The 22885-nt window shown below is 43.3% G+C and overlaps 1 protein-coding gene across 2 annotated transcripts; it reads left to right on the top strand.

Moving 5' to 3' along the window:
- Window positions 1-50: 50 nt before the first annotated feature.
- On the top strand, window positions 51-22682 carry trappc11 (trafficking protein particle complex subunit 11). Of its 2 annotated transcripts, none has more exons than XM_079268865.1 (30): window positions 51-152; window positions 2151-2379; window positions 2641-2810; window positions 4940-5010; window positions 5188-5302; window positions 5631-5730; window positions 5835-5908; window positions 6371-6467; window positions 8906-9039; window positions 9893-10034; window positions 10440-10530; window positions 10674-10753; window positions 11323-11401; window positions 12526-12580; window positions 12910-13055; window positions 13685-13746; window positions 13941-14073; window positions 14408-14538; window positions 15044-15169; window positions 16516-16703; window positions 16850-16998; window positions 17164-17285; window positions 18142-18261; window positions 18583-18648; window positions 18789-18945; window positions 19099-19210; window positions 19835-19926; window positions 20105-20238; window positions 21863-22030; window positions 22118-22682. In XM_079268865.1, the coding sequence occupies exons 2-30, from the start codon at window positions 2173-2175 to the stop codon at window positions 22160-22162; spliced, it is 3366 nt and encodes a 1121-aa protein (XP_079124991.1). In that variant the 5' UTR covers window positions 51-152; window positions 2151-2172; the 3' UTR covers window positions 22163-22682. The 2 variants fall into 2 exon arrangements, with proteins under 2 accessions (XP_079124991.1, XP_079124990.1); XM_079268864.1 differs by having other exon boundaries at window positions 57-389.
- Window positions 22683-22885: the final 203 nt, after the last annotated feature.

Raw genomic sequence — 22885 nt, 5'->3', positions numbered from 1 at the left:
TTCATTTTGAAAAATCGAACCGGATGTGTTTCAAGTTCCGCAACTGGTAGCGTTAGCTAACTAGCTAGTTTGTTGTTGCTTCAGCAACAGCTGCTAAATTAGCAATTTATCGTTCCGTCGACTTTGACACATCGGCGACTAGCTGTCGGACGGTAATAAGCGCTGGGACTTTGGTAAAACGTGGCCAGGCAGCCCAAACCTAAAAGTGCATTTACGTTTTTTGGGCGTTGGATTGGCAACCTCGCCAACACTAGCTAGCGTTACATGTTAAGCTAACGCTAGCCTCGATAGACAGTCCCCAGCCTATGAAGTGCAGCTAGTTTAGCGAATTCATCCAAGCTAGCAGTACCTAACAACGTTACCAATTCACATGAAGTAATGCAACTGAGGTATGTTGTTTAATGTAACGTCATCTATTTAATCAGTGCCAGTCGCTGTAGCAGAGTTAACGTTAGATCATGTCACTTCCGCTTTGTTTTATCTGAACGGTTTTGTATTTATTTTGACAGCAAATCATTTTGTCACCCGCTTCTTGAATTGACGTTACAGTAAATTTGCATGTGTATTAGATATACTAACTTAGTTATTCTCCCCAAGAAACAGTCGCGCTTCAGTCATCACGAAGTAACGTTAAACAACTGAACTGTCACTGTTGGCACCTATCGTGACTTAGCTTCACTCTAACTCTGCGTTAGCTACGGCTAAGCTTCAAGTCTTGTGACCTGCAGGTTGATATTGATACATCTGTTAATGCTTGGTTGTTCGACGAGGCTTATGTGTTGAACTTCCGTAATGATACATGAACAAAATACATTTTATGTCAAGACATGTAAATTAGTCAAACACAATTTTTTGAAAACCACCTTGTATGGAGTGGTCTCGTGTGACGTCACAGTTTAGCTGTCGGCCATGTTGGAGTACACACAAAGCCACTGGCATGCACGGCTGAGTCGCATAACCTATCGGTGGTGAACTTTTGTGCTGTCTTTGGTTGTGGCAGCAGAGCTGATAGAGACAAGAAATCATTCTTTGGTTTGCCAGCGGTCATTACACATCAAGGAAATGACACGAAGGAGCTATCCAAGCGACGTCGCGAGAAATGGCTGTCACGCATCTCTCGAGATATAAAGGAATGGAATTTGGCGTACACTAGAGTATGTGCGGATCACTTTATAAGTGGTCAGTGATTTTATTTACTAATTCGTTTGTGAACAGTATTTAATAAAGGAAATATAAATTAAACTTGGACATGAGAAGGTTACTGAAGCTTCATCGGCCCGTGACAGCAGTCGGTACCAGAGACGTGTCGAGCGTGTACAACAGGCGAAACACAGAGATGCAGCCTCAGCATTGCTTGATATGAGTTTAATGTCAGATCATATATATATATACACACACCGATGGATGAAGTTAGGGGTTAGTTTAAAGTTAATTCCTACACACACGCACACAACGACGTGCATGTACAATGTAAACAAACACACGTGTCTGTTTGCACTGAGTAAACATTTAATATTGCTAAATATCTGACCAGATCTGGATATATTTACCCTTCCAATGACGAGATGAGAATTCTCGACGACCGTTGCTTTGACGTCTCGGACCCATCCACTGACAAACTGATTATAAGCGTCGAGCCCTTTGTAGCACTCCAACTCGTCTTTTGTGTAAGGACTGGGGGTGTTCACGAGATACGTGTAGATGTTGGCGTAGTTTACCGATGGAAGATAAGTAGGATCGGCACTGAAACCATCTGCACTCATCGTATAGGGATCCAAGTTACCAATAACCTTCAATTTGGCCAGGTAGCGAACCTTTGATGCACTATCCAGTGATTCAAAGTATGGTATTTTCGCCGCACTTCCTTGTTTACTCGCCGCCATGTAGGTTCTGTATGTACTCCAACATGGCCGACCGACCTCGTAACTAAGGAGATCGTGATGTCGGTGAGACCACTCCATAGTTACCACATGTTACATTACCAAATGTAGAAACAGAAAATCAATAGAATTTTGGTAGAAAATCTCTCAGCATTATTGCTAATTTAAGATACATTATAGCCGTAGCTGTACTAGGGTATTTGGTACAGTGTAAGAATCCAAGAAAATGTGTTTCCCTTGAAGATGTTTCTGTTGCTCTGTCCTGTGCAGGTCTATCCTTTGTTAAACCAACATGATGGCAGGTTCCCAGTGGGAGCTTCCTCCAGAGCTATGTTGTCGGCCCATGGCCTTTGTTGCTCTAACTGGTCTGGATGTGGTGTACAATGCCGTGCACCGGGCCATTTGGGATGCCTTCTGTGCCAACCGGCGAGCTGACAGAGTTCCTATCTCTTTCAAAGTCCTTCCAGGAGACCATGAATACCCCAAATGTCGCACAAAGGTGAGCAATGGATGAGAGATCTCAAAGTCCATCAACAATCTAGACAGTATGATATCCCAAAAAGCCAAACGTATGACAAGGAATTGGAACACAGTTTCAGTTTTCATGATGCTCACTCACAAATTACTGTGCCGGTGCTAAGATGTGGAAAAACATCAAATCACAAAAGGAGTTGTGAAGTCTTCACTGAGATCAGTGTTGCAGTCAAGTATGTATACCTTTTTTTTCTTAACAGTTTATCGTCTCTGTTTGCCTGTCTAGCGAACGTCCTATGAGTGGTACATCCCTAAAGGCATCCTGAAAACAGGTTGGATGAATAAACATCTGAACCTGGTACCAGCTCTGGTTGTTCTATTCCACGAACTGGACTGGGATGACCCGCAGTGGAAAGAGAAACAATCTGAATGTGCAACTAAAGTGGAGATTGTCAGGTAGGAGTACATGTTATTTGCCTTCAGAAATGGTTTTATTGGGTGACTAGCAGCGAGAGAGCAGGTAGATGCTTCTGGTTTCTGTTTGATCAGCCTTGATTTGGTCCATTTGAACAGTTTTATGTACTCTGTATGTAGGCGGTTGTTCTGATGGGGTTTTTTTTCCATCAGATAACACTTGTCATGGATTTTCGGCATTTGTTTTTCAGATCAACCTCCATTTCCATTTACAAAAAATTATAACATAACTAAATAAATGATAGATCATGCTAATCGTCATGTTAAAATTGTTTCTTATTCAATCTTTCCAAAACTTGTTTCAGTATTCAGTGACTTTTGTAGTGAAAGCATTTTTGACAGCTGTCATACCTGGAAAAATCAAGAAAAGCATTTGGAATGGACCGGGCTTCACAGAGCTAAAACTATCCAGCAGATCAGCTCTTGACATCCCTTTATGCTACGCAAGAAACACAAAACATCTTTATGCTGCTCGAGAAACACAAAACATCTTTATGCTGCTCGAGAAACACAAAACATCTTTATGCTACGCAAGAAACACAAAACATCTTTATGCTACGCAAGAAACACGAAACATCTTTATGCTACGCAAGAAACACAAAACATCTTTATGCTGCTCGAGAAACACAAAACATCTTTATGCTACGCAAGAAACACAAAACATCTTTATGCTGCTCGAGAAACACAAAACATCTTTATGCTACGCAAGAAACACAAAACAACTTTATGCTGCTCGAGAAACACAAAACATCTTTATGCTACGCAAGAAACACAAAACATCTTTATGCTAGGCAAGAAACACAAAACATCTTTATGCTACGCGAGAAACACAAAACATCTTTATGCTACGCAAGAAACACAAAACATCTTTATGCTGCTCGAGAAACACAAAACATCTTTATGCTGCTCGAGAAACACAAAACATCTTTATGCTGCTCGAGAAACACAAAACATCTTTATGCTGCTCGAGAAACACAAAACATCTTTATGCTGCTCGAGAAACACAAAACATCTTTATGCTACGCAAGAAACACAAAACATCTTTATGCTGCTCGAGAAACACAAAACATCTTTATGCTACGCAAGAAACACAAAACATCTTTATGCTACGCAAGAAACACAAAACATCTTTATGCTGCTCGAGAAACACAAAACATCTTTATGCTACGCAAGAAACACAAAACATCTTCATGCTAGGCAAGAAACACAAAACATCTTTATGCTGCTCGAGAAACACAAAACATCTTCATGCTAGGCAAGAAACACAAAACATCTTTATGCTACGCAAGAAACACAAAACATCTTTATGCTAGGCAAGAAACACAAAACATCTTTATGCTACGCAAGAAACACAAAACATCTTCATGCTAGGCAAGAAACACAAAACATCTTTATGCTACGCAAGAAACACAAAACATCTTCATGCTAGGCAAGAAACACAAAACATCTTTATGCTACGCAAGAAACACAAAACATCTTTATGCTACGCAAGAAACACAAAACATCTTTATGCTACGCAAGAAACACAAAACATCTTTATGCTGCTCGAGAAACACAAAACATCTTTATGCTACGCAAGAAACACAAAACATCTTTATGCTACGCAAGAAACACAAAACATCTTTATGCTGTTCGAGAAACACAAAACATCTTTATGGCGTTTGGTCCAGCTGGTCAGGCGGTGATAGTCGCAATGTCTGCTGCACTTAATCCAGTACACTCGCTTCCTTTTCTTATGAGGATGAGTGTATGTCTGTCATAGGGTGACTGTGGCTAAGTGGAGAGCAGGGCTGTCCTTCAGTCAGAGGATCGGCGGTTCGAACCCCGGCTCCGCTAGTCTCATGTCGATGTGTCCTTGAGCAAGACACTTAACCCCAAACTGCTCCCGTAGCTGTGCCTACGGTGTGATAGAATCTGAATTGTAAGTCGCTTTGGAAAAAGCGTCTGCTAAATGACTAATGTCATGTCATAGCCTCATCCATACGTGCTTTCGTCACAGAAGTGAAAAGGCAACAAACTGAATCAAAAATATAGAGAGAAGTTCATGCGGCATCTGCATGCACCACCAACTCCAGACTTTTGTCTGCAGTCATATGTGTTGTGTTTGTTAGGACCAGTCTTCAGGGCAGGAACACCAAGGTAGCTGTGGTTCTAATCCAGAAGAAAACTCCTCTACCACCAGGTAAAGTTCTCTACTCAATCATATTTAAGTTTTGCAAATGTGTCATATCTCATCCACATAAGTATTCACATTAGGCAGCAACTTTAAAGCGTTAATCCAAACCTAAGCCAAATGATATCTGTTTCCACTTTGGTGTTCCTCCCAAAACATCACTTCTTTTCTTCTTTCTATTTTCAGGAGAGGACCTGGTAGCATCAGAGAGAGCAGCAACTCTTTGTAATGCCTGTGATCTGTCTGGCAAGAGTCTCTTCGTACTGCCACACACCGACCACTTAGTGGGCTACATTATAAGGTAGTTATATATGTCACTAATGCCATATCAACATTTTTAATACATATCGATGTAGATAGATATTTGACATTGACATTTGGCTCTCCAATTAAAGTTGATGTTTTTATTAGATGAGGTCTTTAGTCTGATATTAATTGATATGCAGTTTTGAATACACTTGCCACGTAGTGGAAATGGATTATTATTTTGTGACATTGACAGCTCTTTCTACGTGGTGCAGTCTTCTCTCTAAAATGAAACCAATGCATGTCAAACATGCAGCAAATAAATACCTTGAAATCTCTTCCAAACATTGTGTGTTTATTAAACAGAGTTTGTGATTCTGTAGGTTGGAGAATGCTTTCTACGAACATGCTCAGACTTACTACTACACTGAGATCCGTCGAGTCAAATCACATAAAGAGTTCCTCAACAAGACAACACATCAGGTAGGAAGGCGTGCACGCATACACACACACTCACACACTTTAAAATGCCTTGTCCTTACGCTGTCTTCTTCCTCTTCTCTTCTTCATCTCTCTGATGTTCCTAGCTGCTGTTTGTCAGACACCAGTTTAAAATTGCCTTCTCCAGTGAGCTGAAACAGGACACCCAGAATGCTCTCAAGTAAGTCTGAGCCTACAGACTCGTAATGGGTGCGATGATACTCTCTTCGTTGTTGTCAGCTCCTTGCAGGACTTAATGAGACATATTTTTAGCAGTAGTGTTTTTCCATCAGCAGATTGAAGTAAACGAATAGCGTAAGAGCTCCTGAAAAATGTGTCGTATTCACAAATGTCTGATAAAAGGGATGCTGGTATTGCTTATTAACTATTGTCATAATTATAGGCGACAAACTACTGTTCAGAGTTTCTGAAAGACCAAAGGACACCTACCTGAATCTGTGCCATGACAATGAATCTCCTGATGTCGTTTTTTCCTGCATCACAAATTTAATTTTCTTCTTGTTTCTCAACTTGAACAAAAAAAAAGATTCGGAAGCATTCAATTGTTGAGGTTGCTGGTAGTATAGACACAGGTAGACCTATATGTTGTATTCCAGCCGTATCTCTTATTTTGTCTTTGTAGGTACTACAGAACTGCATACAGTCTTGTTCATGAGCTCAGGGCCCACGAGACCAACATGTTGGAGATCAAAACTATGGCAGGATTCATCAACTATAAGGTACATTTCCATCTGTCGGAAAATGATCCTCATCACACGCCTGTGACCAGATATCGCAGAAAGAGTTAGGGCCGTGCTTGTCAGCCAGAAGATAACAAAGATGAGATCCTGAGAAATGGGATTCAACTCGGGGGCTTTTCAACTAATGAATCGAACAGTCAGCGTTTATGTGTTGGGGTTGTATGAGGTACTTAGAAAGGTCAGTGTATTACCTACAGCAGTGGTTCTCAACCTTTTTTCAGTGTATGTGGAATATTTTTTCAGCCAAGTACCCCGTAACCAGCGCAGAGCGCTTGGTTGAAAAAAAGATGTAACACACGCACTGTGCCATCAGTGTCTCACTTCTTAAACTGTCAACACTGAAGGTTGCATTGTTGCATTGAACTGAGTGCTTTTGCTTTTACAGTTTAGTGAGACACTTGTGCTTCACTGAGGATCTTTGTCAGTCTTGGTGGCAGGGAGGCAACTGCTGTGATCAAGCTCTTCTCCAGGCACAGTCTGTTTGTTTGCTTTGTGTTGATCACAGTCATTGCAGAGGAGGAGGCCTCACATAAATATGTGGAGGCAAAGGGTAGTAGCTGCTCCGAAGCTTTCTGTCCCAGGTCAGGGTGCTCCTGCTTCACACACACACAGCTGTGCGAGTGTGGATGTTGCAAACTTCATCCAGAGGCCACGGTCAGATGACACTTCCATGAGTTTTTCCTGATAAGTGACCGGTAGCTTGCTTCCGCTGGCTTCGGAGAAGAGGAATGGGGTTCCCACCCAATCCAGCTGTGCAGAGTTCTCCTCCATGTCAGGAAAGTAGGAATGAAAATCTTCAATCAAGTTGGTCAAATGTCCCACTATGACCGAGTGGAGCTCTGTCCACAGCCTCACTAGAGAGACAATCATCCACCTGAGGAAAGCAGGTGAGATCCCCCTGTGCACAGGCCCTTCTCCACAGCGCTGCTTTCTTCAGGAAGCCACCCACCTGGGCATACAGGTGTAAAATGCTGGTGTCCTTGCCCTGCAGAGACATAGTCAGTTCCTTCAGTTTGCTGAATATATCTGCCAGATAGCACAGCTTTGCAAGCCAGTCTGTGTCCTGGAACAAGGTGGCATGGGGAGGTCTGTGCTCCATCAGAAAAGTGTGTACTTCAGATCGTAATTCCAACAGCCGGTTGAGTGTTCTCCTTCTGTGTGTGTTCAGCTCCCATGTTTTCACAGAGGTGGCGAAACAGGCGTGCATTACGTGGCCTTGACTTTGTGAAGTTGATCACTTTGATGCTGTCGTTCAAAACGTCATGTAGCACAGGACTCATTTTCTTGGACGCCAATGCTTCCCTGTGTATGACGCAGTGAGTCCACTTCACGTCGGGGTTTTCTTTTTTTATTGCGCGCTATGAGTCTTCTCGCTGCCCGTCATCGATGCTGCTGTGTCCGTGCAGATGCTGCTGCAGGATTTCCAGCTCATGCCGTTTTCACAGAAGAAGGTGTTGACATCAAAATGTCCTCCTGTTGTTTTCCCTCCAAAGTTTTGCAGAATAGTAAGTGCTCATAAATGTCGTCTGTATCGATGTCTCTCACAAAAGCAACAAGTTGTGCATTTCCACTGACATCTGTGGATTCATCCAGCTGGAGTGAAAAAGAGAGCAGGTCTCTGGCTCTGGTGAGCGGCTGGAAGGAGCAGGTCTGGCTCTGGTGAGCATGTTTGGTCTTGAGATGCCGCTGAAGATGTGCTGGCTTCATGCTACTGTTGGCTAATCTCTCCCCACAGAAAGAACACACAGCCTTGGGTGGGTTGCAACTCGTGGATGTAAATCCCATGAAAACATATCCTTCTGAACACTGACGGAATAGTGCCGGCTCTGGTTTTGCCTTCTTTGTCACTTGTCCCTCCGTGTTTTCAGCAGCATTGCTGCTTCGCTTCAACCACGACTCCATTGTTTGACTTTTCATGGCGGCAGTGACTGACAGGTGATGACAGGTGGCGTGTGCCAGGTTGGGTCAAACCATCCTGGTATGGGGGAGACTCTGGGTTTTTGGGATAATGAAATTGAATAGCCTACTGAATATAAAGTTCAGTTTCGGAACTTACACTTTTTTATCTTATTGAATACTTGTTAAATAACTCTTTTTCAAGGATTTTTGAATGGATGCTAGTTTTATATATATATTTTTTAAATCGAACGTATGTACGCGTACCCCCATTTGAGAACCACTGACCCACATATATGATGATTGGCATGCCCCGAGTTTAGAGAAACAGACAGGAGTACCAGCATGGGAGAAAAGCAATGTACTGCTATGGCCAGGGCAGCAGCAAAATGTATATTAGCCACCTAAAGAATCAATATCAGTTTAAATGTAAACCTTGGACCTGTAAGAAAACGCTGTCATTCCTTTTTCCTCTCTCTAAATTCCTTGATGTCTCTCGTCTCTTTCTCTTTCCTCTTTAGATATGTCGTCTGTGTTTCCAGCACAACACTCCTCTAGATGCGATTGCCCAGTTTAGGAGGCACATTGACCTGTGTAAGAAGAAGATCGGCAGTGCTGAACTGACCTTTGAGCACGCTGCATGGATGTCTAAACAGTAAGATACACACTCTTCATCACACCCTGTGTTTAACATGTTGAAGTTCTTCAAACTTCAATTGAAGGTTTTTATTTACTTGGCTGCATGACTGAAGAAAGTGCTTTGAGAATACTTGCTGGGGTTTACACTGGCTGAGTTCCAGTTGCTAGGTTGGTGTAGTGTTCTAGGGATGGGGAGTGAGGCGGAGGCACCGCAGTGTGTACCGAGCTAGTTCTTGTCTCATTTGTGGCGGAAAATGATCCTCTCATCACACGCCTGTGACCAGATATCGCAGAAAGAGTTAGGGCCGTGCTTGTCAGCCAGAAGATAACAAAGATGAGATCCTGAGAAATGGGATTCAACTCGGGGGCTTTTCAACTAATGAGTCGAACAGTCAGCGTTTATGTGTTGGGGTTGTATGAGGTACTTAGAAAGGTCAGTGTATTACCTACAGCAGTGGTTCTCAACCTTTTTTCAGTGTATGTGGAATATTTTTTCAGCCAAGTACCCCGTAACCAGCGCAGAGCGCTTGGTTGAAAAAAAGATGTAACACACGCACTGTGCCATCAGTGTCTCACTTCTTAAACTGTCAATTTGTGCATTTGTGGTCTGATAAACACAAAGTTAATCACATTCGGTGCCCATATTGCTGTTTTCCAAGCTACTGTAGCTGTCATAGGGACTCTAAATAAAAAACCTTTTCACGAGAATGCAAAAGTATTTCAATTTTTTCCTCCATCGGTTTTCCTTCTCCCCCATGCCCCCATGAGAGCGCCGTAGTTCTTCGTCATGTTGTGCTGGGGACTGATCTTTATGCCTGATGGAGACAGACGTGCACCTCTGCTGTAGAATGTCCTTTGCTTCCTCACAGGTTCCAGTCGTTTGGTGAGCTGTTTGATGAAGCCATAAAGTTGGGTCTGACAGCCATCCAGACCCAGAACCCTGGTTTCTACTACCAACAAGCTGCCTGTTACAGCCAGGACAGGAAACAACAGGCACAGCAGCTTTGTCAGGTGATGAAGCCACAGCTACTGTTACTACCTCTCGAAGGACGATGTCGGAAGTCAAAGGTTTATACCTGATGCAATCAGCCAGCCGTCATAGAGAGGGGGAGACACGATAAAGTTACAGTGCAGTCTCTCCTGGAAGACATTCATAATGCTGCACTAGGTCATTTGCATAAAGAGTGATAGTTGTGTAAAGAATAAAAAAAGCACACGTTTCTGTTGTAGTAACAGTAAGTGCTGAGTCTTAAGATCAAATGTTAATAGAATCTTCATAAATCAAGTTGCAAAAAAGCCAGTAATATTCACCGCGTTAAACCGAATGAATACTAGTTTCTATGAAGAAGCTTGTATGTACCATCTTTCCCATAAAACACCAGTTAATGGTTTAATTTGATTGGTTGGTTGTTCTAGGCTGGAGCAACTCATCCCTCCGAACCAGGGGACACCCACACTGGGGGACTGGACTTCTATGGCCAGAGACCATGGAGACAAGGACACCAGAGTATGTTCTCACACACAGTTTGTCTCATGTCAAAGTGTTGGATGACACATTTCTAGCATTGCATCATGACATCCAGCCAAGTGTCTCTGACGGTGTTCGACATGTTTGGGTAAAACGTGGTTTCTGTGCTGTTCTATTTGCAGGTATCGAACCCCCAGATGCAGAGAAGGAGAAGACGGGGATTCTGGCCCTGCAGATCCAAGAGAGAGATGTACCCCATCCTGTAAGAATTCACAGCTGTGGTCAAATTGTAACTCATGGTTTCATTGTCCCTTTGCTTTCAGGCATGCATCTCAAATACACCAGTTCTTTCATTGATGTCTGATTATAGCATTATTTTTAAATTATTCGAATGAGTTTTGTTTGTAGAAAATAAGTAAATTCCTGTGAAAATGTGTGCAATTTCTGTGTAATGGTTTGCGTTGCCATTTCCCACAGTGTCTTTTTTTGATGCCACCACTGGAAGGTGCCAAACTCGAAATAATAATATTTCAAAGTCTAAACAAAGTGGCTTTAAATTCCATCTCGTAGATGATTCTTGAGCCCAAGCTTGAACTGGTGTTGTAGTTGTGTGGGTGTGTGTTTCCATACTGAGTCAACAGCAGAGGAGAGATGGTCAGTTTTGTGGCGCGCTTTAATGCTAGGAAAGTATCACAGGAGCAATGTTTTCCATTTTGAGTTGTTTTCAGTACCTTCAACACAAAATGCTCCAGTCTTCAGAACGATGCACCTCCTGCTGTCATCACAGTCCCATATTCAAACTGTTTCCTCTCACTGTCTCTGCCCCAACAGGAGCTGATAATAGCACTTCTCAGTAACGCTGTCGCCCAGTTTAAGAAGTACAAATGCCCTCGAATGAAGAGTCACCTCAGTGAGTATCAGTGAGCTCTTTGAATGTCCACAGTCCTTTCATGGCCTCCAAAGGATGCTGCAACAAAATGAGGAGTGTTAGATTTCATTACTATTGAAGACACTACATATTGTTCTTCTTGTAAATGCTGTTTGTATTTTATAGTGAGTTTGATTATTGATGCATTCTCTTTTCCCAGCCTTGTACATGTCGACGTAAACACCTGCACTCATCAGGTAGACTTATTGAGGCTTTGGTGTACCACGTAGGACATGCAAACTGTTGGTTATGTGACCACTTATTAAGGTGAGGTCATCAAAGCATTCTTCAGATCAGTTATGTCACTAAAGCCTCCAACCTGAGTTGCAGCTTGTACTTTTTGAAGACATGTAAATGAGTGCAATGCCAGGTCTGCATTTGGACAGGTAACTTGAGACCAGGATCTGCCTTCTGGTTTACGTGACATTGATATCTGCTAGAGGAGCCATATGTGGCCTCATGTCATATGAAGACACAAGCCAGCTTTTGTTTGCGTCATATTGCCCGCCAGCCATAGTTTGTTTTTTATCATTATTTTAGATGTACTGTGGTAAATTCTATATTCTTAGTGTTTAAATGTCTGTTTGTAATACCACTGTTGTTATTATGAAAACAATGCTTGGGGGATTTTGATTGTCAATGATTAGAAGCAACATTGATTTTGATGCATTGCCCCATAATACAGCAGCAATAACCCGAACAGAAACCAGGACAATAGCATGCATGCTACGTCAAAGAACCAACATGCAAAAATGTCTCAATCTGGGAAAAACCAGTAAAAACTACAATCTTGAAACCAGCGCTGTAGTTTGAAAGCCAGTGTAATAGAATGCATGATCGTATGCTGAAATGGCCTTGGGGTTTCAATGGGCACATTCCTGTCTTAAGGGCCTGGGTGTCTGTGTTTTGGTTTCATTATAGACTTATTGGAAAAAACTAAACAAAACTCACATCCTAGCCAAATGTCTTCCATATGCATAAACACAGCCATAATGGTCCAAAAGAATTCAATACAAACCATCCAAACTGTCCTAGTGATGCACACGGCTCATGCTTCACCTTACATGTTTAACCTCGCTATTTGTCTTGTTTTGTCTCCTTTGCAGTGGTGCAGATGGGAGAGGAGTACTACCATGCTAAAGACTACACCAAAGCCCTTAAGTAAGTCCAAACAGGCTGGACTTGTCAAGGACACTTCCACTCTGACTTTCATGTACATGCTCCAAGAAGTCTTTCAGTAACCTTAAAGTGCCAGCCATGCTCTGTCATTACAGTTTGTCATAAAAGAGAAAAAGACACACTTTTTGAATTGAGGTTGGTATATTCCACAGATGGGATCTATACCCTCTGTGTGGCTGCTGATGGGTGATGAGCCAGCCTTGAGTAGACCAAACAGAACTATTAACATCTGGAGTTACAGTGAGATTGTTTCCTTAATCTGTGTTTGTATGCAACATATGAGTATCTGCATGTGTGTGTGTTTGCATCAGGCTGTTGGACTATGTGATGTGCGACTATCGCACAGAGCGATGGTGGGGCCTCCTGACCGCCATATTGACCACCGCTCTGCGCTGTGCTTATCTGATGGCCAGTGTTAAAGACTACATCATATACTGCATGGAGCTGCTGGGCAGAGGTGAGCAAGAAGGGTAACCTGAGCCATTCGAAGCCAATCACTGTAGGAGGTCACACTGTTGACTTCATCGATGATACACCCTGTGCATTGAACTTATAGTTGATAGATTTCTGTTGTATGTTGATGAGATAGCCACAGTCAGAGGCCTTACTTGACCAGTGTTGTGTTGTTTTGGGGAGAATAGTACAAACAATATGCCTTTAAATTACAATGAAATGTCTGTTTGATACAAGGACTCATCATTAATGGCTTACGCTATTCTTTTCAAAAATGAGACCACTCGTGAGTGATATGTGACGTTTACTTGTTGGACTTGACACTAAAACACATGAGAACAATTAATCAAGTAGAATAAGTAAACAACAAAACACAGGAAGTAATTGGTCCCATAAAAGCTTTAATTTGGTAATTAGAAGAACCTGTTCTGTGTTGGGGTTCCTGTCTGCTCCTTACCTGCAGAATTCTAAAGGGTTCAACCCACAGGTTGAGTGCTTATGTGGGACGGATCTGCCATCTGATGGTTGACTATGTTGATTTATAATTATAACGCATTCAATTTCACCACAGAACCCAACAGTTCTAAAGATATATGGTAGAAGAGGTAATTGTTTAGGCGTCTTGTCTTCTAGCTTCAACCTTGAAGGAGGAACAAAAGATGAGGATTGAGAAGAATCTCATCCAAGTCCTGATGGTGAGTAGAAGGACAGCAACATGCCCACTCAGCAAATCAAATAGCCATCCAGTGGATTCAAGCAATATCAAAGAACTAGCATGTCACTAAGCCATGTCAGAATGTGACTATTTGCAGTTAAGGTATGATTTAAATGCAATAAATTTGACATTTAATTTCATCCATACATATTTGAATTGTCCTTCTGTTTTCAGAATGAAGTCCCTGACGCCGAGCCAGAGTGTGATCCGTCCTCTGACGGTGCAGCCAGGTCGCTGTGGAGCGACCGCATGTCTGTGTCCGGATCCAATGAGCTCACGATAGAAGTGCAGGACTACGTCCCATTCAGTGAGTAACACACAGTCACTCAAAGCCAACCATTCACTGTTCACATTTAAAAACTGTATTTGACTCTCCGCAAGAGAGTTCCGGTTCCGGTTCATCGTGTACATGAAGAGTAATACTCTTACTCTTGTCATGCTTTAAACAATTGGATTTGTTTTTCTTTTTGGGAAATTCAAATGAGAAGGCCTCAAGCATTCAAAGCTTCAAGCATGAGGCTGATAATCTCCGAAAGCAATGTTGTGTGAGGAACACTAGTGCAAGCACGAAGTACTCTAATATGTCTTGTATTTCTAAGAGTATATGGTGATATGGTTTCAAACTCTCTCTCTGACTCCAGTTCAGTGTAAGGCCAGGTTCCAGTCTCCCAGTTTCCATGTAGACCAGCTCATCCAACTCCAGGTTTTCCTCCAAGCCGACTGTCCTCATCCTGTATCTTTCAACAAGCTGGCCGTCAGCCTCAGCAACCAGGTACTCTCCACACACATGTAATACAAGGCAGAAGATATTTCTGTTCTCCAGCATCAGGCATTGGATTTCTTTGTTGGATTTTCACTACACAAACAAGACATAAGAAACATCTTCAAGATAACTTTTAGTTATGCTTGGAAATAATCATAGATCCAACTCTGTTTTCCAGCAGGTTCTGTTTTTTAGTTGTTTAGGAGATAGTTGGGATGTTTTAAGAGGTATTTCTCCATCATCAGTGTTTTACCTACAGTAGATGGCAGTCAGCACACCTCCATTTTGGAGAAGTACCAGGACAGGAGCAAAGTAATGTTGCACTGTGGCTAGGGCAGCAGCAAAACGCATTGTAGACGCCTGGAAATTCAATATCTGTTTAAGTGAAAGCAAACATGAGCACCTTGTATGGACAACACTGCCAGTGTACCTAAGTCACAGGCCCCTTTTCTAACCCATCTTTGACGAATAGAAAATGTTGACTAAAACAATCATGTTGCATGTGTGTGTGCAGGAGTACAACCAGTGGTGTATGATGGAGTCTGCAGGTCAGGACAGTATGAGCCTTTTGCCAGGAAAAACCAAATGCCACAACTTCAGCTTCGTAGCGAAGACCGAAGACGTTGGCAAGAAGATTGAGGTCTGTCTGTCTGTCTGTCTGTCTGTCTGTCTGTCTGTCTGTCTGTCTGTCTGTCTGTCTGTCTGTCTGTCTGTCTGTCTGTCTGTCTGTCTGTCTGTCTGTCTGTCTGTCTGTCTGTCTGTCTGTCTGTCTGTCTGTCTGTCTGTCTGTCTGTCTGTCTGTCTGTCTGTCTGTCTGTCTGTCTGTCTGTCTGTCTGTCTGTCTGTCTGTCTGTCTGTCTGTCTGTCTGTCTGTCTGTCTGTCTGTCTGTCTGTCTGTCTGTCTGTCTGTCTGTCTGTCTGTCTGTCTGTCTGTCTGTCTGTCTGTCTGTCTGTCTGTCTGTCTGTCTGTCTGTCTGTCTGTCTGTCTGTCTGTCTGTCTGTCTGTCTGTCTGTCTGTCTGTCTGTCTGTCTGTCTGTCTGTCTGTCTGTCTGTCTGTCTGTCTGTCTGTCTGTCTGTCTGTCTGTCTGTCTGTCTGTCTGTCTGTCTGTCTGTCTGTCTGTCTGTCTGTCTGTCTGTCTGTCTGTCTGTCTGTCTGTCTGTCTGTCTGTCTGTCTGTCTGTCTGTCTGTCTGTCTGTCTGTCTGTCTGTCTGTCTGTCTGTCTGTCTGTCTGTCTGTCTGTCTGTCTGTCTGTCTGTCTGTCTGTCTGTCTGTCTGTCTGTCTGTCTGTCTGTCTGTCTGTCTGTCTGTCTGTCTGTCTGTCTGTCTGTCTGTCTGTCTGTCTGTCTGTCTGTCTGTCTGGCTGTCTGGCTGTCTGGCTGTCTGGCTGTCTGGCTGTCTGGCTGTCTGGCTGTCTGGCTGTCTGGCTGTCTGGCTGTCTGGCTGTCTGGCTGTCTGGCTGTCTGGCTGTCTGGCTGTCTGGCTGTCTGGCTGTCTGGCTGTCTGGCTGTCTGGCTGTCTGGCTGTCTGGCTGTCTGGCTGTCTGGCTGTCTGGCTGTCTGGCTGGATGTTGGTGTTTTGAAAATATTGTTTGTTCCATTGTAAAAGGTAAGTTGGTGTTTGCGCAGGTGTTTACTTGATGGGTTATGTGTGGGTTTTTTAAACGGAGCAATCAGTGATTTTAATGCATTAGCGCTTTAACTGTAAAAATTGATAAATGTGAATAAAGTGCTTTTGAAAAATCTCTCTCTCGCTCTCGCTCGCGCTCGCTCTCTCTCTCGCGCTCTCTCTCTCGCTCGCGCGCTCTCTCTCTCGCTCGCGCGCTCTCGCTGGCGCGCGCTCGCTCTCTCTCTCTCTTGCTCTCGCGCTCTCTCTCTCGCGCTCTCTCTCTCGCGCTCTCTCTCTCGCGCTCTCTCTCTCGCGCTCTCCCTCGCTCTCTCGCTCGCTCTCCCTCCCTGACTGTATATTTGTGGTTATGCACCTGTAGATGACCGGTATTGAGCTGATGCTGGACAGTGGCCGGTGTGTGTTTGTGAGCTGGAGAGGGGCAGGTGGAGATGCGGCCTCTACCCATGAAGCCTTGCAGGCTAGCAGGTCGTCACGCCGATGGGGGCGGGGTGTAGAGGCACGTCAAGAGCTGGACTGGGACAGCATGACCATGCAGCCCAGTACCATGTAAGGCTTTGTTCAGGCACAGTCCTACCCCAGTATTCCTGTGAAAGTTATGATATCATCTGGCAGTTACAGTATCAGATCTTATCTCCACTGAAGTCAACAGGAGTTTGAAGGGCTTTGTGTGTTCGCTGCTGTTTGTTGTTTAGGATCATCTCCAGAGTCCCAAAGATTTCTGTTCAGCTGAGCCACCAGCCTCCTGCACTCAACAATGAAATGTACTGCATCAACCTCACTGTCCAATCACAGGAGGGGGTTGTGGCAAAGGATGTCAAACTGACAGCTGGCCTCAAACCAGGTACACTGAAATGTCAAACTTATAAAGAATAAAAGTGAATATTTATTCCGCTGTCGGGTATTGCAGCTAAATTAGCTTTTGAAATTGGAAAGCTGCTTGCATTCCAAACGTATTGAAGGTCATTTAGTTTCTGGTTTTGTGTTTGTCTTGATTGGTCGGGTCCAGGTCAGGACGCCAATCTAGGCCAAACCACCCATGTGACACTCGATGGCTCACAGGTTTGTGATGACACTGCACCTGCCCTGCTGCCTGACGTTCCTCTAGGAGATCTGAAACCAGGAGCAAAGGTACACATTCAGAAAGAACCCGTATGCCTCCCTAGGGACATGCTGGGGCTTTTAATTCCATTTTTGGCATAAATGAGGCTGTTGTTGCATATTTTGGAATTCAACCTCAGCTTCTATAATAAACGGTCTAACTGAAATGCACTGAGATCCTTAGGGAGAAAAATGTCTCTATTGAAACCCAATAAGACCACAATATTTGACTGAAGGAGGAATCACAACATGTTCTGCACTGTATATTCCTGCCTTACCTTCTCCACAGTGAAAAGTAGTGATTCAGGGCCAGTGTGGCTCAGACAGCAGCGTCGTCCTTCAATCAGAGGACCGCTTTGATCCCTGGCTCCACGAGTCCATGTCCATGTGTCTCTGGGCAAGACACCTAACCCCAAATAGCTCCCGTAGCCTATGATGTGTGACTGTAGTCTAAATGTTAGATGGAGTCCTGATGGGCAGTGTGGTGGTAAATATATTTTACTTTTAATGCTGAAATACATAATACTGAAAACCAGAGGTTGTCTTTTAAGTATTTATTCTCTGCACAGAGAAGGTTCAATCATCACAACAGAATGCGTCCAGTTCAGTGAGGAAGAACCAAGAAAAAAGACAACAAGCTTTCTTTAAACAGAATGAGCAAAGGTGGGGGCCGATGGCCAATGTGAGACATTTCAGTCTCAGACTGAAATGAACAACAATGAAGAAGAAGCGGCCCAAAGGCCTCGGTGCTGGTTATCTTTGTGAACTCTTCTTCTGCACAACAGACACATGTAGTGTTAGAGCATTGAGTGGTCGAAAGACTAGAAAAGAGAAATCCAAATCCAGTCCATTGACCATTGAATTGTTGTGTGGGATGTCCCTGCAGTTGGAGAGATGCGTGTATGTGAAGTGTGTGTCAACTGGATCAAGGGTCTTCCTGTTCCATGTGGCCTACAGCATCGACACCACAGTGGAAGGACGGCAGATTGTCTGCAAATGTCATAAGGTAGAGAAGCTCATCTGACCTGCAGACAGCTGACAGCTAGCACAGTGTTTCATGTTGCACTCAAAGCTATTCAACCACCATTCAAAATAAGGTTTATTGGCAAAATTGACAAACTTTCAGCCGTTTTCAATAAACAACTCAAACAAGTACAATTTAAGTAGCTCAACACAACTAATACTACAAGTGGTTTCTCCAAATTCAACACAAAATGCCACTTTTCATGACTACTGCAGTCTCAAACGTATTCCACATAACTTTGAGTGCAACTGTTCATGCTCACAGCTTTTTCATTTGGTTCACTCTTCACTTGTTGTCTTTCAGGATGAGACTGTTACCATAGAGACAGTGGTCCCATTCGAGGTGTCTGTCAAGTTTGTGTCCACCAAGGTCTGTAGCTGCTACCTTTATTGGTTTATCTACAAAGCAGCTGTGCAGAGGGCTGTTGGTGTTCATACATTTGTATATTCTACTGCAACAACTTTTGACTCTACAACCAGTAATTATGTGTTTTGTCTTTGTGTTATTAGTTTGAGCCACTGGACCGAGTGGTGGTGGACATCCCCTTCCTGTTGATGACAGACATCCTGTCATCGTCTCCCTGGCCTCTTCTGCTGGCCTCCTCTTCTCTGCAGCTGCTCACTATGAACACAAACACACCACAGCTGCAGTCACAGCTGCAGGAAGGTACCTGATGAGGTTTCACCCTTATCTTAACTTGTTTACATTCAAAGCTGTAAAAAAACCAAATGTAAACCCTGTGACTCTCTCTCGCTCTCCCTCCCTCCCTCCCTCCCTCCCTCCCCCCCCCCCCCTCCTTCTTTTTTTTCCTCCCCCCAGTTGTTTTGCAGACAGACGAGTGTGCCAGTGAGTGTTTCTGTCTCCGGTGTCCACCGCTGGTCAGCAACAATAACACTGTAGCTACAGGACAGTACCTGATATCATGGCGGAGGTATGTACACACACATGAACACTGTACATTGGCAGTTTGAGAGCGGCCATTAGTGGCTTTGAATCGCCTTGTAAAGCTCTTAAAGGGCAAATCTGGCGCCTTTTATGTGGACAGCTAATCGGTTTTGATGGTATTGCAAAATAGAAAAGGCCTCCCGAATATCAGTATACAAGGCTACATTTACAGTGTTTTGGCTGACTCAGAAATTCAGCCATATTTATTAGAGTACACCGCTGAAGAGATGTGGCTGCATTAGCTGTGGAAGAGGATGTGGTCGGCAGGTACCATCCGTGCAGCAGAAGCATTCACATCTATAAACCAATGTGTTCATGATTAAATGTTAACTCCAGCACAGTGGTGGAAGAAGTGCTTAAGTCAAAGTAATACCAGTGTAAAAAGTCATTCTTAATGCTCGTCGTTGGTGCCACCGAAATCCTGCAGGTTCAGCAGAAACTTTAAAGTATCGGCTGGTGAGATGAGCGTCGTGCCTCGAATTCTTTGCTTCAATTGACTACATTTAACATTAATACTGATTGGACATCCACACAAAATGTGGCAATTCTTTTAAATTCTATGAGTAGTTTGTATTAGATTTATAACTCTTTTTTTAACGCTGTCCTGCAGAAAGTCCTCCAGTGCAAACAGTCCCCTCATCCAAACGGCAGTCACTCTACCTCATGTCATCCTGGAGTCTGTCCCTCTTTACATCCACGCTGGTTAGTCACCTGAACACATCACACTCTACACATGTGTGAACTGACTGTTTATCTCTCATCTTACAAGTGTTCCTGAGTTAGTTTGCACACACTATGCAGACATCTTCTATATGTTTGGTCATGAATTGTCCTCTTGTCAGTTGGCATCTTATTTCTACATGTCTTTGTTTTGGTGTAGAGCTACCATCATATGGGCGAGTCAGAGAGTCTCTGTCAGTTCGCTACCACATAGAGAACAGAACCTCTCTGGTGCAGGAGGTGGAGATGGCCGTTGAACCGTCTGATGCCTTCATGTTCTCTGGACTCAAACAGGTACGACGGTGCTCCCTTTCAAGTGAAGGCTGATGTAGCTGCATTTCAGTCAGCCGCGTCTAACTAACACTTTAGCTTTTCATGAAATGAAAAGGTTTCCTGGTTACATCTGTGGTGACTTACCTGAACCAAAGATGCCTTTTAGTTCCTGTCAGTTTATTGTTCACACTGACTTAGTACTAATATCACTGTGATGCTCTGCTGCAGGTCAGAGTAAGAAGTGCTCCTTGTGCAGTAAAATGTTCCCCGACAGTGTTTTACTGTTATATATGATGTTTCTGGATGAATATTACTTCTGTATTCATGTGTATTTTGCATTTGACTTCTTTTAGCTCTTAACTTCTTTATATGCTGTTGGATAGTTTAATCTACAGCAGTTTGTAAGACTGCTTTCGGGCCATCGTAGGTAAAAAAAAACCTTTCAAAGTATTTACTGAGCTGAGGGGGGGGGGGGGGGGGGTAGTATTATGAGGACAACCAAAGGAATGACGAGATTATACTAAGGTTATTAAGTGTTACATATCTGAGAAAAAACTGATGATGAAGTCATCAATTTGTGAGAAAAAAAACCAAGCATTGACTTTCAATGAGGAACTGCTCAAATGTGTGGAGTAGGACACTCTAACCACACCACTGTGTGAATGCCGTTTCCCTTCCTGATGGATCAAGGGAAGTCAATTAGTCATGTGATGACTAACACATGGGTTACCAAAAGATCTAGGGGCATTTTGAAACTATAATTACGATGCACTTTATTAGCATAGCACCTTTCATACTAGAGATGCAACACAAAGTACTATACAATAAAGGAAGACAGATTTGAACAAAATCAAAAAAATAAGCTGCAGGTCTAAAGCCAGAAAACCGCCCGGTGTCACCATACACTGCGTTATCACAGCTAAAATCACAGAAGCGTAGCAGAATTAGCTTTCAATCAGACCGAGACAGGTTGTTGACATGTCATTGCATTCATATCAGCCAAAGAGAAAAGAAATGTTACAGCACACTTCAACCAATGACATGTGAGTGAAAACAGACGGCTGATGATGGAATCCAAAATGAAAAGTTGACCTTGTTTGAGAACAGTAAAAAATGTCAACTGACAGTTCAGATTAGCGTGAAGTTCATGTTCACACTTTTGCCTCAAAATGTCTCCCGAATCTAGTTGCTCGTGGAGTTTGTACTGCTCATACCACGAAATCAATTTCTAATTTAAAGTTCATCGTGTCAATAAATGTCCATAAACAGCGTCTCCAGAAAAACTAAAAGATTTTAGACAATTGTGACGTATTTAGTTGCGTACTTTACCTGTTCAATGTCATGTAGAAAGTTGTGCTGGACAGATTGCTCTATTTTATAAATGTGTCAGAAAGTCTCCTTCGTTCACTTAAATTGTATAAATGAACACTTCTCATTGGAGACAGACGATGAAGTGTGTGTGTGTGTGTGTGTGTGTGTGTGTGTGTGTGTGTGTGTGTGTGTGTGTGTGTGTGTGTGTGTGTGTGTGTGTGTGTGTGTGTGTGTGTGTGTGTGTGTGTGTGTGTGTGTGTGTGTGTGTGTGTGTGTGTGTGTGTGTGTGTGTGTGTGTGTGTGTGTGTGTGTGTGTGTGTGTGTGTGTGTGTAGGTACGTCTGCGTATCCTTCCGGGCACAGAGCAGCAGATGCTGTATAACTACTACCCACTGATGGCTGGTTACCAAACACTACCACAGCTCAACATCAGCCTGCCCCGCTGCCTGACCGCCAGCACACACACACTGAGACGCTTCCTGCCCCAACGCATCTTTGTCAAGGTAGCGCTCTCACAGAAACTTGAGTTAGCAGTCATTGCTATCTGAATGTGTGAAGATATTCAGCGGTGTCTCTTCCTTTCTCCTCAGCCTCAGGGTCGACAGCTGGATGATGCCTCCATTGCTGCAGCTTGAGAAGAACACACAAACTCTTAACTGCAAATATGAAAACACAGCCACGCTGTGTAGCTTGTTCTAGATGGATGATTCCTCACAGATGACAATATTAACACTATTTGTTTGTTTGACGTTGTTCTGTAAAAACACACCAGGAAAACCATGGGTTGACAAAACATCAGGAGACAATTGTTTGTTCAGAGTCAATGTCATGACTTGATGAGCAGGATGGCTGGTGAATATACTGACAGATTAATGATCATTTTACAATGAAAATCATGTGTGAATCCGGTGTGAGCTCAATGGAATTTTGGGTAAAGTGTAATACATTAACATGTGATGAAAGTTTCATGAAATTGAAGTGATGTAAACTAGTTGTGTTCCATGTCATGTAATGACTGTTAACAGTGCAGGCAGGTGGCTCTTGCATGGTAGCCCCGAGCATCAGTGTATGAATGGGTGTGGTCATAACCCGGCTCCTAGGCTATGACACGAGGGATGATGGTAAATTAAAGGTATTTGTTATAACTCAATAAATAGCTACCATTGTGAAGTGTGTCAGTCAGTAACAGCAGTAATGTGAATGTGTGTGGGGTGCCACTGGCATGAAAGGCACAGGTGTTGCTGATAACATTGGTGATGGCTCACTGTCATGGTTTCCTGGCACACTTGGCTATAGTAGAGCCATCCTTGTGTTTTATACGCCACTGCTTTTACTTTGAAATCAGTCGCACCAGGACT

Source organism: Melanostigma gelatinosum, assembly GCF_949748355.1.
Source record: "Melanostigma gelatinosum genome assembly, chromosome: 5".
In the NCBI taxonomy this organism is placed as follows: domain Eukaryota; kingdom Metazoa; phylum Chordata; class Actinopteri; order Perciformes; family Zoarcidae; genus Melanostigma; species Melanostigma gelatinosum.
Note: the sequence above shows the minus strand (reverse complement) of the source record. Positions and strands in the feature narration are given on the sequence as shown.

Excerpts from the sequence above, each read along its gene's own strand:
- trappc11 (XM_079268865.1), top strand. The coding sequence starts at position 2,173 with ATGATGGCAGGTTCCCAGTGGGAGCTTCCTCCAGAGCTATGTTGTCGG. Across the intron at positions 19,211-19,834 it reads TACCTGATATCATGGCGGAG|AAAGTCCTCCAGTGCAAACA; the intron begins GTATGTACACAC and ends GCTGTCCTGCAG. Across the intron at positions 22,031-22,117 it reads CCCAACGCATCTTTGTCAAG|CCTCAGGGTCGACAGCTGGA; the intron begins GTAGCGCTCTCA and ends CTTTCTCCTCAG.